Source organism: Moschus berezovskii, chromosome 9 (assembly GCF_049115385.1).
Source record: "Moschus berezovskii isolate FMDL1 chromosome 9, NW_MosBer_1.0, whole genome shotgun sequence".
In the NCBI taxonomy this organism is placed as follows: domain Eukaryota; kingdom Metazoa; phylum Chordata; class Mammalia; order Artiodactyla; family Moschidae; genus Moschus; species Moschus berezovskii.
Window position 1 is genome coordinate 20,716,352 of NC_142468.1, and position 12,692 is coordinate 20,729,043.

The window sequence follows — 12,692 nt, forward strand, 5'->3', positions numbered from 1 at the left end:
GGCTACAGGCCAGCAAAACATATTTGAATTCTTTAGGAGAGGAAAAAAACCACCCAACAAAACCCTAAGTAAGCTGCACTTTAAGAGGTTAACAATGAAGAGGTTTAGGGGACCCAGATTTCAGGTCAACTCCCCTTTGAAACTCTGGGTCTAAGATTAATGTAGATTATTATACACACAGAAAAATCCTTTCTTTGAAGATGTGTTTCATTTAACCAGCATGCTTCCTGTCATTAGATAAAAATACTGTCCTAAGACTAACTGCCATTACATCTCCAGGTGAGTCACGGTGATCCTGGGCAGAAAGAGAGCAAACTGTTTGGGGCTCTGAAGCCAATGGACATTACCTGCACCCTGCCAGTTTGGGCTGTTACTTATAGAGACTCATTAAAGGCTTAATAAGCGACTCTGTCAAGAGTATATCTATTAACACTGTAAGTCAGCATGCACTTTCTTTAAGTATTATACATAAAATCAGTAGGTTAGTACACACCCTTATTTAGCATTTGCCAGATTTCGATGACCATAATCTGTCTGGTCATCTTCTGTACTGTAATCTAGTTTAGCACAGTGAATATGCACAATTTTTCATCCCTCATCCTACATGATCCATCTAATATCATTAACAAGACACATTCAGATAAGTTCATAAGATGTAAACTACAACCTTTCTGCCAAGTGTGAAAAGATATCCTTTTATTATGAAATAGATACATTTCTATTATAGGCTGAATCCCATGTTAGCAAGCCTAAGCCTCTGTTTATCTTCAGAACCAAGTACATGTTTTAAAAATATGCTAGGCGGAGCTTAATATGGTAAACTCTTAATTTTCTTAATTTGACAAAAATGGACAGACAGCAAAATGAAAAAAAATTTATTTCCTCAGTGCTTTATCCACTGTCAATACTGTATCTTTGATGCAATATATTTGCAAAGAAAAAACAATCTCAGCTTTTAGTTTCCATTTTAAACAACTACAGTATTTACAAGCTGTTCAGAATAACAAACACTCAGACACGCGCACACACACACGCTCACAGACATACCGGAGTACATATCTCTGATTTATACTGAATGCTGGTAGAGGCAATGAATACTTCCAGAGCCCATGATCAGAAAAGGGAAATCCATTCTCCTTCCTTCCACCTACTTTCCTGGAATCATTTTCATATTCTGCCTTCCATTTCCTCATGCAGAGCTCATTGCCAGACTTGTATAATGTTAATCATTCTTTACAATTTATTTTTAGTTAAATTATAGTAAGCTTTAAAAAAAAAAAAAAAGCATAAGCAGACACGATTTTCCCATTTCTATTATTTTGGTTGTAGAATCAAGCTTCATATATAAAAAATCTTGTTATACTACAATTACACTAAACCCAAGAGTCATCTGGAGCAGCCATCTCATTTTTCCACTACTTCTCTGCTTTGAATTTCAAGGTATCGCCCCATTCTGTGCAAATAACCTGCAGGAATTCATCCTCATCACTATCTTAGGTGACCTTTCTTCCTGCTCCACTGAATCATAAATTCTCAGGTACAGAGCTGAGGCACAGGAAAAAAAGGTATAACCCTATATAATAGGTGTATCTTAGAACAGAGCGGTCATGTAACCTTGTGAGGACAATCAGCTCTGGTGCCCCAAAGAATGTTATGCTGCTTCCATAAAACAGTACATAAGGAAGTTCAGCTCACAAATAGAACTTATTTTCTCTAATTCAGAAAGAACACGTGGCTGATAGGCAATAGAAACAAATTCTTATCACACGTGATTCTTGACAAGATGACTCGGGTGAGGTGATTCAAAGCAGAAAATACACCTCTGTTTCAAGTAAAATTAATACTTCAACTCACATACCTATCAGATCTACTTGTATAATAATGAACTTCTTTCCAATCACAGTTCTCACCTAAATAAAAGAAAAGGCCTAGGTATATATCAACCAGATTTTTTTTTTTTTAATAAGAGAAGTGAAGAAAAGAGAGGCTAATTTTTTAATACCTCATTAAAAAAAACTATACATATCCAACATAATATCAATGTTTATGCTGAACAAATACATCATAATGTCTAATTTTCTTCTTTTTCCAGATTAATAAAACTCAACTTCCACGTAAGATCAAAACAAAGTTCAAAGTCACAGGTTCCAACTATCATCTTCTTGAACGACGCTGTTCTCTTCATTTATTTTGGAATTAAAGGAAAAGCCTATAGAACAACAATGGATGTTTTACACCTCATCTGAACAAGGTATGCTAACAAAAGTCAAAAATTGACTGGGTCTGTGTCCAAGCCAAGTAATTTTATGTGATTATAATATACTACAGGAAAGAACAAGAAGGAAAATTGAGAAATTAAAAAAAAAAGGGGGTGAGGTTTTGTCCATATTCATGAAAAAGTGATGAAAATAATCACAAAAGTAATTCACATTGTGGGCAGCAACTTATAATTTTGTAGCTAGTAAACAAATTCAAATAATTCTCATGCAACACTATTGCTATCTTTTTCTCAAGTCATATATTTATGAAGAAAGATTTTTGTGAGTTAACTAAGAGAAAATGATCATTTTAGCCTTGGGGCAAATCATAAGTTTAAAAGGCTCAGCTCTGGATGAACATGACTCAGTGCAGCAATTGACCAAATGAAGAATTCCTAAGCAGGAGCCCAGGGCTGCTGCTCAGAGGCAAAGTGGAATTCATTAAGGCTAAGCTACCCTTGCTTAAATGTGAGGCTGGTTTTTTATATTTTGATATGAGATGGAAAAGTAAACCAACCCAGGAAGAAAAATACATCTTTTTAATGAGCTGACGTTAAAGCTTATATTTTCACTGCCTGACATTTGGTACACAGAGTAATTTTCCATATTTCGCTCAAGAGAGAAATCTTGTCTGACTAATTCTATTTCAAGGATTAGTAGAAGTATCTCAGATATACTTGAAATATTAAGAAAAATACTTCAAATATAATGGAAGTTAATCTCCCAGTAATGGAAACTCAAAGAAGGCAGAACACTGATGAAGTCTGTTCACTAATTTCCTGAAAGGTAATTAATCTCTTCTTATCTTAAAAATATAGAGCCTCACCACCTACACTCTCAGACCCCTTAAATATCAACATATTAATCTAGACTTCTGGAAAAATTATAGTTCTTTAGAAAAAAGTCAACATATAAAATTTTATCAAGTATTGAAAAATGGTGTAAAAAGAGGGCTTACACCAAGTTATAAACTGGAAGATTAACCAAAAATTTGAGTTATAAAATGATTTTTACCACTACATAAGAATAACCAAAAAAAAAAGAAGCTAACCATTGATAACTTACTCCAGAACTCTAAATAAAAACCAAACAAGAAAATAAACCCCAGACAGCTATCAATAAAACTATTTAAAACAATCAAAAAAGTTAAAAGTGTTTTCATTACGTATTTTTACTTTCAAATTAAGGAACTCTCAAAGTTGGCAACTGTGAACTAAAGATGCCAATGTGTGTATACTGGAGTCTTAGATACTGATACTAATGAAAAAGGCTACACAGGGAATCTAAATGAATAGCTCACTATCCTGCAAGGCAGTGTAGGGTAGTAGGGGACAGGGTTAAATAAGACATGTATAATCAATTTAATTACTGAAAGTGTGTATATTTCCCTATTATAGTTTAAGTCAAATTATTCTTAAGACATGAATCCTTCCTTAATTATCAATATTTCCCCAGATGAAATTATTAGAAAAGTATTATGATTTTACAAAGACTACAAGTTTTAGACTTAGCTCCTTTCAGGATTCCTAATTAATAAAATTACTAAAAGATAACAAAATTCAATTTGTTTTGAGAAACAGGGCACCTTTATATAAAGGTTTAATAAATTATTTGATGAAAAGTTTCTCAACAATAAGTTTTGCACTGTGTGAAGTCTGGAAACATCAACACGAGGCACACTGGCTCCTGAATAACCACAAAAATTTTAAATTGGAAAAAGGAAAACAAACAAAAAAAAGGTTTTGGAGTGAAAATGCAATCAGATGGTATATATTAGCTGTTTACTTCCTTAGTTTTCATTCCTTCTACTGAAGTGTCATGCTACTGTAAGATCTATATTAGAATTACCAAGAGAAACAGCTTCTCTCTCCTGTCTCAGAAAGATAACTTCAAACCCACACTGCTCAACAGAGTAGCCACTAAGCACATGTGGCCAGCAAGCTCCTGAACTACGGCTAGTTCCACATGCTGAAATAGGAATTCTCTGGATGTCATAGATTAAATAAAATGTGTGACTGAAATTAACTTCACCTGCTTCTTTTTACTTTTCATTCACGGGGGCAGGAAGATGGCTGCTCCTAAATGCTCACATGTACAGTCTTCTTTGGAGTGTCACACAAAATGTGAAAAGTTTTCTGAAGGATTTAAAAAGTGCCACATGTTGAAAATGAAATCTAAACTGCAGCTCTCACCTAGATCAACTGTAAATTTGAGTTACATATTTCCCTGAATACATACATTAAAAAAAAAACCAATTAAGTTATGAGACAACATATGAGTTAAGTCAATTTCATCACAGATATAAATATTCCAAATTACAGCTACACACTATAAATCACAGGAAATAAAATTCAAGTCACAGAACAAGAAGAGAGGAGGAAAAGAAAAGGCAAGGTTATTTAAGTGGGATATAATGATAAGAACGGCACCATTTGGATGATTCTGTTTGAAAAAATTTTACTTGATTGACTGAACTGCATGTAGAATGTCTTCAAGAGCTAAGAACTCTTAAAAGGCAATCAATCCTTTCTTTAAACCCCTGGATGTTCATCTTCTTCTTTGAAAAGCAAAAGGATTTTTCTTCCCAGAACTGACCCCAGCAGAACTTGCACAGGTGGGAGAAGCAGGGTGGCCAGGGTGCTCCTGATCTGGAGCCCATCTGAAGTGTGGACACGGAAGCTGGCAGGAGTGTTCATGGGACCGAGTCACTGACTACTGGCTTTGGGAAACACCAGCGATGAAGCCACATGTATCTTGAGATGGAGTACTCATTTGAAAAGAAACAACTGGTGGACTGGCATGAAGTACAGACTACTAAAGAAAAGGGAGCAGCACTGTTCCTGCTACGTATGTTTATAAGGAAAGGGAAGGGGTTAATCCCAAAGGCAATTTAAATAATGTTATTTTATTTTTATATATAAATAAATGTTCTGAGAAATCTCAGACTTTAGTGCATTGTAAAAAATTAGTGCAGTTTTTTTCATTAAAGTTTTTAGCGCTCAAGGAATAAGATAAATCTATGTCTGTTCATAGTCTCTTTCACTGTACATTAAACTTTTATACTGCTATGTGTCAAACCGAAGGTTTCTACACTTGTTTTTAAAAATCAAGGTAAAGGGATTTCATGTTTTATGACAAAACATGGCAATTATTTTTGGCAAAGAAATTAGAAAAATATGAGATTGTAGTCTAGAAATCAAGAATTTGTTGATTTAAAGCATAGGCAATGCATAGGAAAAAAACTTTTAAGGATGTATTTTAACAGAACTTTATCCTTCATGCAAAATGTTTTCTCAGCAGCTAACTTAAAAAAATATTTCAGCTTTATTTGGGGATGGAGACAGTGATGGGGGTCAGGGCGAAGGAGAGGAGCTTAACCTAGCCCACTCTACGTTCAAGTCTCTCGTACGGGATCAAAGTGATAACTGCAGGCATCTTCTGCTCTCTCCTCTTTTTTTTTTTTCCTCAACATCTTGGAATTTTGAGGGAAAAGAAATGAAGTTATAAAACACTGGCTCACACTTCAGCCCCAAGTTCTAGTACCCCAGTTTCAATTACAGTCACATATTTATCTTCAATCTGGACCAGAAGTACTGTCTTGTCGATGTGGGATCTAGTACCTGGATCTCTGCTGCAAGGCACCCATCGGTGAATCACCTGATGATTTAGAACAAAACAAGCAGTTAGTGGCAGAGACCTTGAATACACTCACAGACTCTATCCTTACGATTAGAGGCAGTAATTCAGTTTGATAATTAAGCATAAGTACATAAATCACCTAAAAACATGCACACAGGCTACAAGAAGTCAGAGCACCAGCTTTAGAAGAACTTACATGGCCTTCCATGCCCTCCTGAGGACTCCAGTCCTTCCAGCTGTTCCTCCCAGCTTTTAACCGAATACCCTCATCAGGCCACTGCAGCTCTTTCCTTTTTGACAGGTTGATCCCATCCAAAATTTGACCGGGATCCACAATCTACATTGTAAATAAATATGAATCATTTCCAATTCATTATTTCCTTGAAGATGAATAATTATGTAATTCCAAACAAAATTTCTTTCACAGTACTCTTTGTGTCCACATTCTCCACTGCCTATAATGCTATAAAAAACAACCTGAACAGCCATGTGAGCTCCGTCTAGCCTCCCTGGAGACCTTACTGCCATGGCCACGTAACCATGGCTGAAGAGGGAACAAATATCGCCAGTGAAAAACTGCTTGCTTTCAGTGCTTACATTGGCTTTTTTTGCAACATTCACAAATGTTCTTCCTTTAGACTAAGTAGTGTAAGGTGTGTTTTCACAGGAGTCCTTCACTCAAAACACAAGAAATCAAAACCGGGAAGGAGAAACAGTGGAAGAAGAACGCTGGGCTTACTCACCTGGACTCTGTAAATCACCTCCCCCTTTTTGGCATGGGAATTATTGGCAGGGCTTGAGGTGCTGCCGGGCTGCACGTCAGCGGCACAGCTCTGGCCGCCGTCTGTCCCGAGAAAGCCCACGAGGGTGTGATGCTTGCAGGCGGGGATGCTTTGGCTGGAGCTGCTGGAGGAAGGCAAGCCATGAGGCACACAGGCTGGGCCGCTCTGACTGGAGGGTTCCATCTGGTTCACCATAGAGAGGCGGGACTGGATGGATGACGGCAAGTTGCGAAGCGATATCTGGCTGGTGGAGGAGCGCCGACAAGGCACAAATCCCGTGGTGGACATCCGGAGAGATGAATGTCGGCTGCTGTAGCAGTAAGAGGACTGGCTGGCCATGGAGGCCCGGGCCGGGGACTGCCGGACCAGGACGGACTGCACGGAGTGAGAGCTGTGGCTAGTGCCTGGGGAGGGAGAGACAGCAGCAGCACTCATTCTGAGCGGAATGATGCAAGCACAGTCGGTTCTTTTGTAGTTTCTAGAACTTTCTCCCTTAAGCCTCTCACCATAAATTAGCTGGTGAATTTACTGAATTTAACATTTATACCTGAAAATTTTAAAGTTGTCGAAAGGAAATAAATATCTGAGATTTTTTTTTCTTGTGTGGTTTGGATAATTTTCATTTGCTGAAGCTTTTTAAAATCCAAATTCTGGGCCATACGAAAAACACAATTAGGTAATCTACAGGAAATAGTGGGATTTAAGGTTGAGATAAATCCTAAAATTTCTTTTACTCAAATATTTCAGAATAACACGAGTACCTCTTTAATACATCAGAGATGAAATAGTTCATGGAAATGAGACAGTGAGAAATATTTATTAAGGATCTATTATGTGGTAAGCCCTGTAACTACTATTTCTCAAAGTAGAGTATTAATGCCCTTGCAATTTACTGCAATGACAATTTATACGACCTACGGAAGAACAGAGAGCCACCGCTGCAATATGCGTGTGTATTAGGGGTCACTACTGAATGTGATCAATGAATATGATCAATGAGCAGCAGGTTCTTCTGCATCCTTTCTTCTAACGGCTTGACAGAATTCTTCAGATTTGTGAAGAGTGATGTGAATATTATTAGAAAATTATTATTAGTTATACTGAAAAATAATTACATGTGCTTTTTATCTGAAAGTTAAAAAGAGCTAATCAGTGTTAAGAGTAGATGTTAAATTTGAAGCAGCACACTGCAGTTTTAGGTTTTCACTCAGAAGGTAAAGAAAATCAAACAAAATGTTGATCACACACCTATTCAGAGTCTTAACAATTTCAGTGCTGTTACCTTTTTTAAAATTGAAGTAAATGGTTTAAAATTTAATCTGATCCATGTTCAATAGTGGGGAAAAGGACAAGGCTGATAACTGAGCAGCCACCTGGGAACAGATGAAATCTGGCCTGCATACCAGGTAAGATTACGGCTCTCGTGTAAAAGGCAAATTAGTAAAAGAATACCTTCCTTTGGTATAATGGAAATTTTCTTAAATAGGATACAAAAAGTGTTAATCATAAAGGAAAAGATTACTAAAGTGCTCTGTACAAAAATTAAGAACGCCTCATTAAAAAAAGACAAGCCCACTCTTCACAGGAAGAGAAGAGAGACCAAGAAACAGAACGGGAAGAGCTATCTTTGGTACAGACAACTGACAAAAAGCTCAATCCAGAATATTCAAACATAAATAGGAAAAAGATACGGACTTTCCTAGTGGTCCAGTGCTTAAGAATCCTCCTACCAGTGCAGGGGACAAGGGCCTGATGCATGGTCAAGGAAGATCCCACGTGCCGTGGAACCAACTAAGCCCCGGAGTCACCACCAGGGAGCCCACGGCACCCCAGAGCTCCGCTCTGCAACTAGAGGGGCCACAGCAATACGAAGCTGGCGCACTGCAACTGGAGACTAGCCACCACTTGCCACAACTAGAGAAAGCTCACACGGAGCAGCGAAGATCCAGCGCAGACAAAACAGATTAAAAAAAACCTTAAAGATAAATAAGAAAAAAATAACCAAATAGAAAAAAGGGCAAGAGACTTAATATGACTTCAGAAAGAAGAGATGATAAACTCCAAAGTTTCCAGCCACAAGTATTACAGCAATGCAAATTAAAACAATGGAACTAAAGACCACCCTGCTTCTCCTGTCTCTCTGAGACAGCAGGGAGCAGAGCTGGGAACGATGATACTCAAAGCTGGACATTCCTATGTACGACTGGTCAGAATATCAACTGGTTTAAAAAAGAAAGTCTAGAAAGATTTTTGGCATTTTATATCATGAGTCTTAAATATCTTCATAAACTTTGACTTTATTTCATTACTCAAGTTTTCAGCCCAAGAAAAGAATAAGAAATTATAATATAAAGATTTATATACAAAGTTATAATACTCAGAAGAAACCAAATCATTGTTCAATAGGAGAAAAGTTACATAAATTATATTAGTTATGTATGATTAGTCTTTAAAAGTGGTACTTCCAAAGAAAGGCTATTTTTAAGTATTATATATTTATATACATAAAATGATTAATATAGACAGGTAGGATAACGGCCCACTGGGAATCAAACAAAACATTCTGCTTACATATTTCCGAGTAGGTAATGTGTCATCCTCTTTATACACACATACTACCTGAACCCCACAGCCGAGGGACTGACGTCCCACACACAATTTTGGTTCGGATTACCTAGGGCTGGAGGGTAGGATGTGACAGGCGGATGAAGTCCTGCTCCGGGTGCCTGGCCTGGGTTCCCAGTGCCTCCTTGGGACGCGCTGCTGTGGGGATCGCTGGCAGCTGTCGCACTGTTACTGGTGCTGGAGGGCCCACCCCCGGTGTCAGAATCTTCGATATTGCCACCACTGTTACATCCGGCTCCACAACCTTTCCTTAACCTAGGAACAAACGCCGGGGTAGGAGGCACTGTCCTGAGGTCACTTCAAGACAGGTATTTTTCCCTTTTTCTAGCTGTTCTAAACGTTTAATGCGACCAGTGTTCACCTCTGAAAGTCTTCATGGAGCAATCAACATCAGGAAGCAAAAAGCTGTTTTTTCACATTGTCCTCTTAAATTCACTGACTCTGTTCTTAACTGACTTCACTTTTATACACTCTATCACCTTCCCTACACCATAATGAAGAACTGCACATAACAACTTGTTCCATTAAGAGCTCAGCTGGGAACAGAATTCGTGCCACCACATACAACCCACGAAAACCTAATCGATTTAAATTAAATCTAATTTACGCTATAGCAAACTGAAGAGAGCTGCTGTAATAATTTTTCTTCTTTTTTAAAGTGTACAGTTTAAACTGTCTCAGTTTGGCACTGAAAATCCTGCACCCCATTAAACCACGCAGTCCTGAGCAAACAAGGCAATTTCAACACAACACCTATTTTTTTTAAAGACAAAACATCTTTGAACACCATCCTGGTTTGTGTTCTTCCTCCTGCATGAATAGGGGTTGATGTTAAAATGGTGAAATTTTACTCTAATGCTGGAAGAACTTTAAAGCACCTGTTTTAGAGAGTTCATTGCTCTAATCCCATTTTTCTTAAGTTCTGACATTTAAAGATCTGAACAACTCTTGATCTGTGATTTTTCTTTATCACCAATCAAATCATGATGTTCCTATACCACACATCATAATTTACTAGACAAAAGGCAGAGGAAAACATTCATGTGCATACTTGAGGACATTACAGATTTGAGACTTGAGTGCTACTTGTTCAAACGGCAGCAGTATCTCTGTATTGCATAAGGAGGAGCTTCAACATGGATAGCGTGCTCCCCCTACTGCTCGAATGGAACTCAAAAAGAATGAAATCAACTTGCCCAAGTTTCTTTCCTTTTTCTCTAGTTTGCCCTGTTTGCTGACCCACATATTCTAATAGTGACAATATGCTGCAATAGAGTTTAAAAAAATTAGAGAGAGGGAATTATTCAAGATTCTATTAAATGCTAGAGCAGTGGTTCCTGACCAGAGTTGTGCGTTAGATTTATCTAAGCAGAGTTTAAAGATACACATGATCAGATTCTACTTCCTAAAGCTCAGCTGTAACAAGTTTTTATTGTACCATGTATTTTTTCTAAAGCTTTCCAGGTGACACTAATGCACAAGGTATAGGTTAGGCGGGTCAGGACACACCACTGCTGGAAAAGGCAGCCCCATGGCTCACCTGTGCCAGGTTGACACGATGAAGTTTCTGATATTTCCCAAGCTGATGGGTCCACCAAGAATTTCTTTAAGCTGTTCGTGGCTGTCAGAGTAGGAAGTTGTCAGGGGTGAGACAAAGATCGGGTAGCCAATGGGCTGATCACAGGATGAGTTTATCATGTTTCTCAGGGCTTGCTTGGCATTCTGGATGCTACCTCTCTCTGGGTTACGGTTACGCAGGAAAACAAGCTCCTGCTGCTGCCCTGCCCAAAGGCCTCGGACACACTCCTTATTCACCTGAAAATCAGAACACACAGGAAGTAGGTTAAGGGGCTAAGAATAAAATTTATATAAATAGAAGAGCAGCAATGGGAGGGATATGAAAGACACTACGATAACCAGCTGTGAAAAGCAGGCAACAAATGTAAGTAGGTCACATCTGAATGGGAGTTAACCATCTCCCACCGTCACTAGGTTGTTAAATAATAAGCACCCACAGAGCTCTTCCCTTTGCTGTCTTGTAAAAATACCAAGTAAAATGCAGTCTGTTTAGTTTTCTAAATTGGTGAAGCACTGAATGCTGTAACTGAGATATCAGGTATTTTGGACAGAAACGAGAGGTAACAGGTATTTAGAGCTGAAAGGGTATTTGTGATTTCGTGGGGGAGGGGTTGATTCAATGAAGATACAAGTAAACCATTTCAAATTATCAAAATTAAATTTCAGAGATTATGCCTCCTACAGTCTTGAGACGTTGAAAACAACAACAAAACAAACCAACCAAAAAACAGGTCAGAGCGAACCATTTACAGTGAGCTACTGATCACTATCAAGTACAAGTTACAGTATTATTTTGCAACCTAGGATTCAATCATAGTAGCAATATAGGGCTGACATTTTCAGAAGAGATGCTGCCCCAACAGCACATATAACAGGCAAGAGACTGCCAAAACAGAAATAAGGAAAGGCTTTAACGCTTTACGGCACATGAGAAAACTTCAGAAGACAGAGTACATTACTGATAAAATAAATTCTTAAGGGCTCAATAAACAATAAACGTCAATGTGGTGTGGTTGTATGCTTTTGCTTCCTGTAAGAGGAGGATTTCATGGCTTTTTAACAGTCTGGATAGGGTTCTCTGAGCTCCACTGTTTTCAGAGGCAGCCGAGTGCCTCCAAGCCTTACTTTAATGGCCCTGAAGCTCAGGTGGCGTCTGTTGAGCGTGATGATCTTGTACTCGTTGGCGCCATCGTCCATAACGTGCCGCAGAGCGAGCAGGGAGGGCGAGTTGGCGAGCACTGCACTCCGCCATGCAGGGTCCCCTTCGTGCGCGATGACGAGGTTCTTCTCGTGGGATACAATGGCTTCGTAGAGCACAGTGGGGTCATCGTATTCATCTGGAGAAGTGAAATGGTCCTATACACAGAGATAAAGATAGACCTGTATTTCTAGGAAAATTAGAGAATGACTTCAAGACAATGAAAGTCTTTGTAAAACTAGTTACTAAATTATAAGTCTTAAAAACTGGCTTATGTATTTCATTATCAGCATGTGTTAGTATTAGCAGAGGTTAAATGATTGATATTTAAATTTACCCAGGTTAGGAATTAGCTCATTACTGCTCTACTACTTCTGCAAATTCCTAATTCAACCCTACCTGTCCTCTAAGTTTTATTAGCTAAACCATTTTCATTTCCAATTTATATTTTGTTTACCTCATTCAATTTGGTTTGCATATCTTCATTTTTTTTTCCTGTTAAAGGATTATCTCACTGTTAAAGATACATAAAAGGTCTCTAAATTATGTTTCTTTTTAACTAGGTGCTTTTCACTTAAAGTCTCATTTCTAGGATGATAACAATATACAATT

At 38.1% G+C, this 12,692-nt stretch overlaps 1 protein-coding gene across 5 annotated transcripts in view; it reads right to left on the reverse strand.

The window, feature by feature from the left end:
- Positions 1-858: 858 nt before the first annotated feature.
- Positions 859-12,692, reverse strand: part of PCNX1 (pecanex 1) — a 187,112-nt gene continuing 175,278 nt past the window's right edge. For all 5 annotated transcript variants that reach the window (XM_055436674.2, XM_055436675.2, XM_055436673.2 and 2 more), the window contains 6 exons: positions 12,008-12,238; positions 10,845-11,119; positions 9,354-9,559; positions 6,641-7,083; positions 6,094-6,234; positions 859-5,915 (listed from right to left, as the gene is read on the reverse strand). In XM_055436674.2, coding sequence (XP_055292649.2) covers positions 5,775-5,915; positions 6,094-6,234; positions 6,641-7,083; positions 9,354-9,559; positions 10,845-11,119; positions 12,008-12,238 — 1,437 coding nt within the window. In that variant the 3' untranslated portion in view covers positions 859-5,774. The remainder of the gene's footprint in view (positions 5,916-6,093; positions 6,235-6,640; positions 7,084-9,353; positions 9,560-10,844; positions 11,120-12,007; positions 12,239-12,692) is intronic.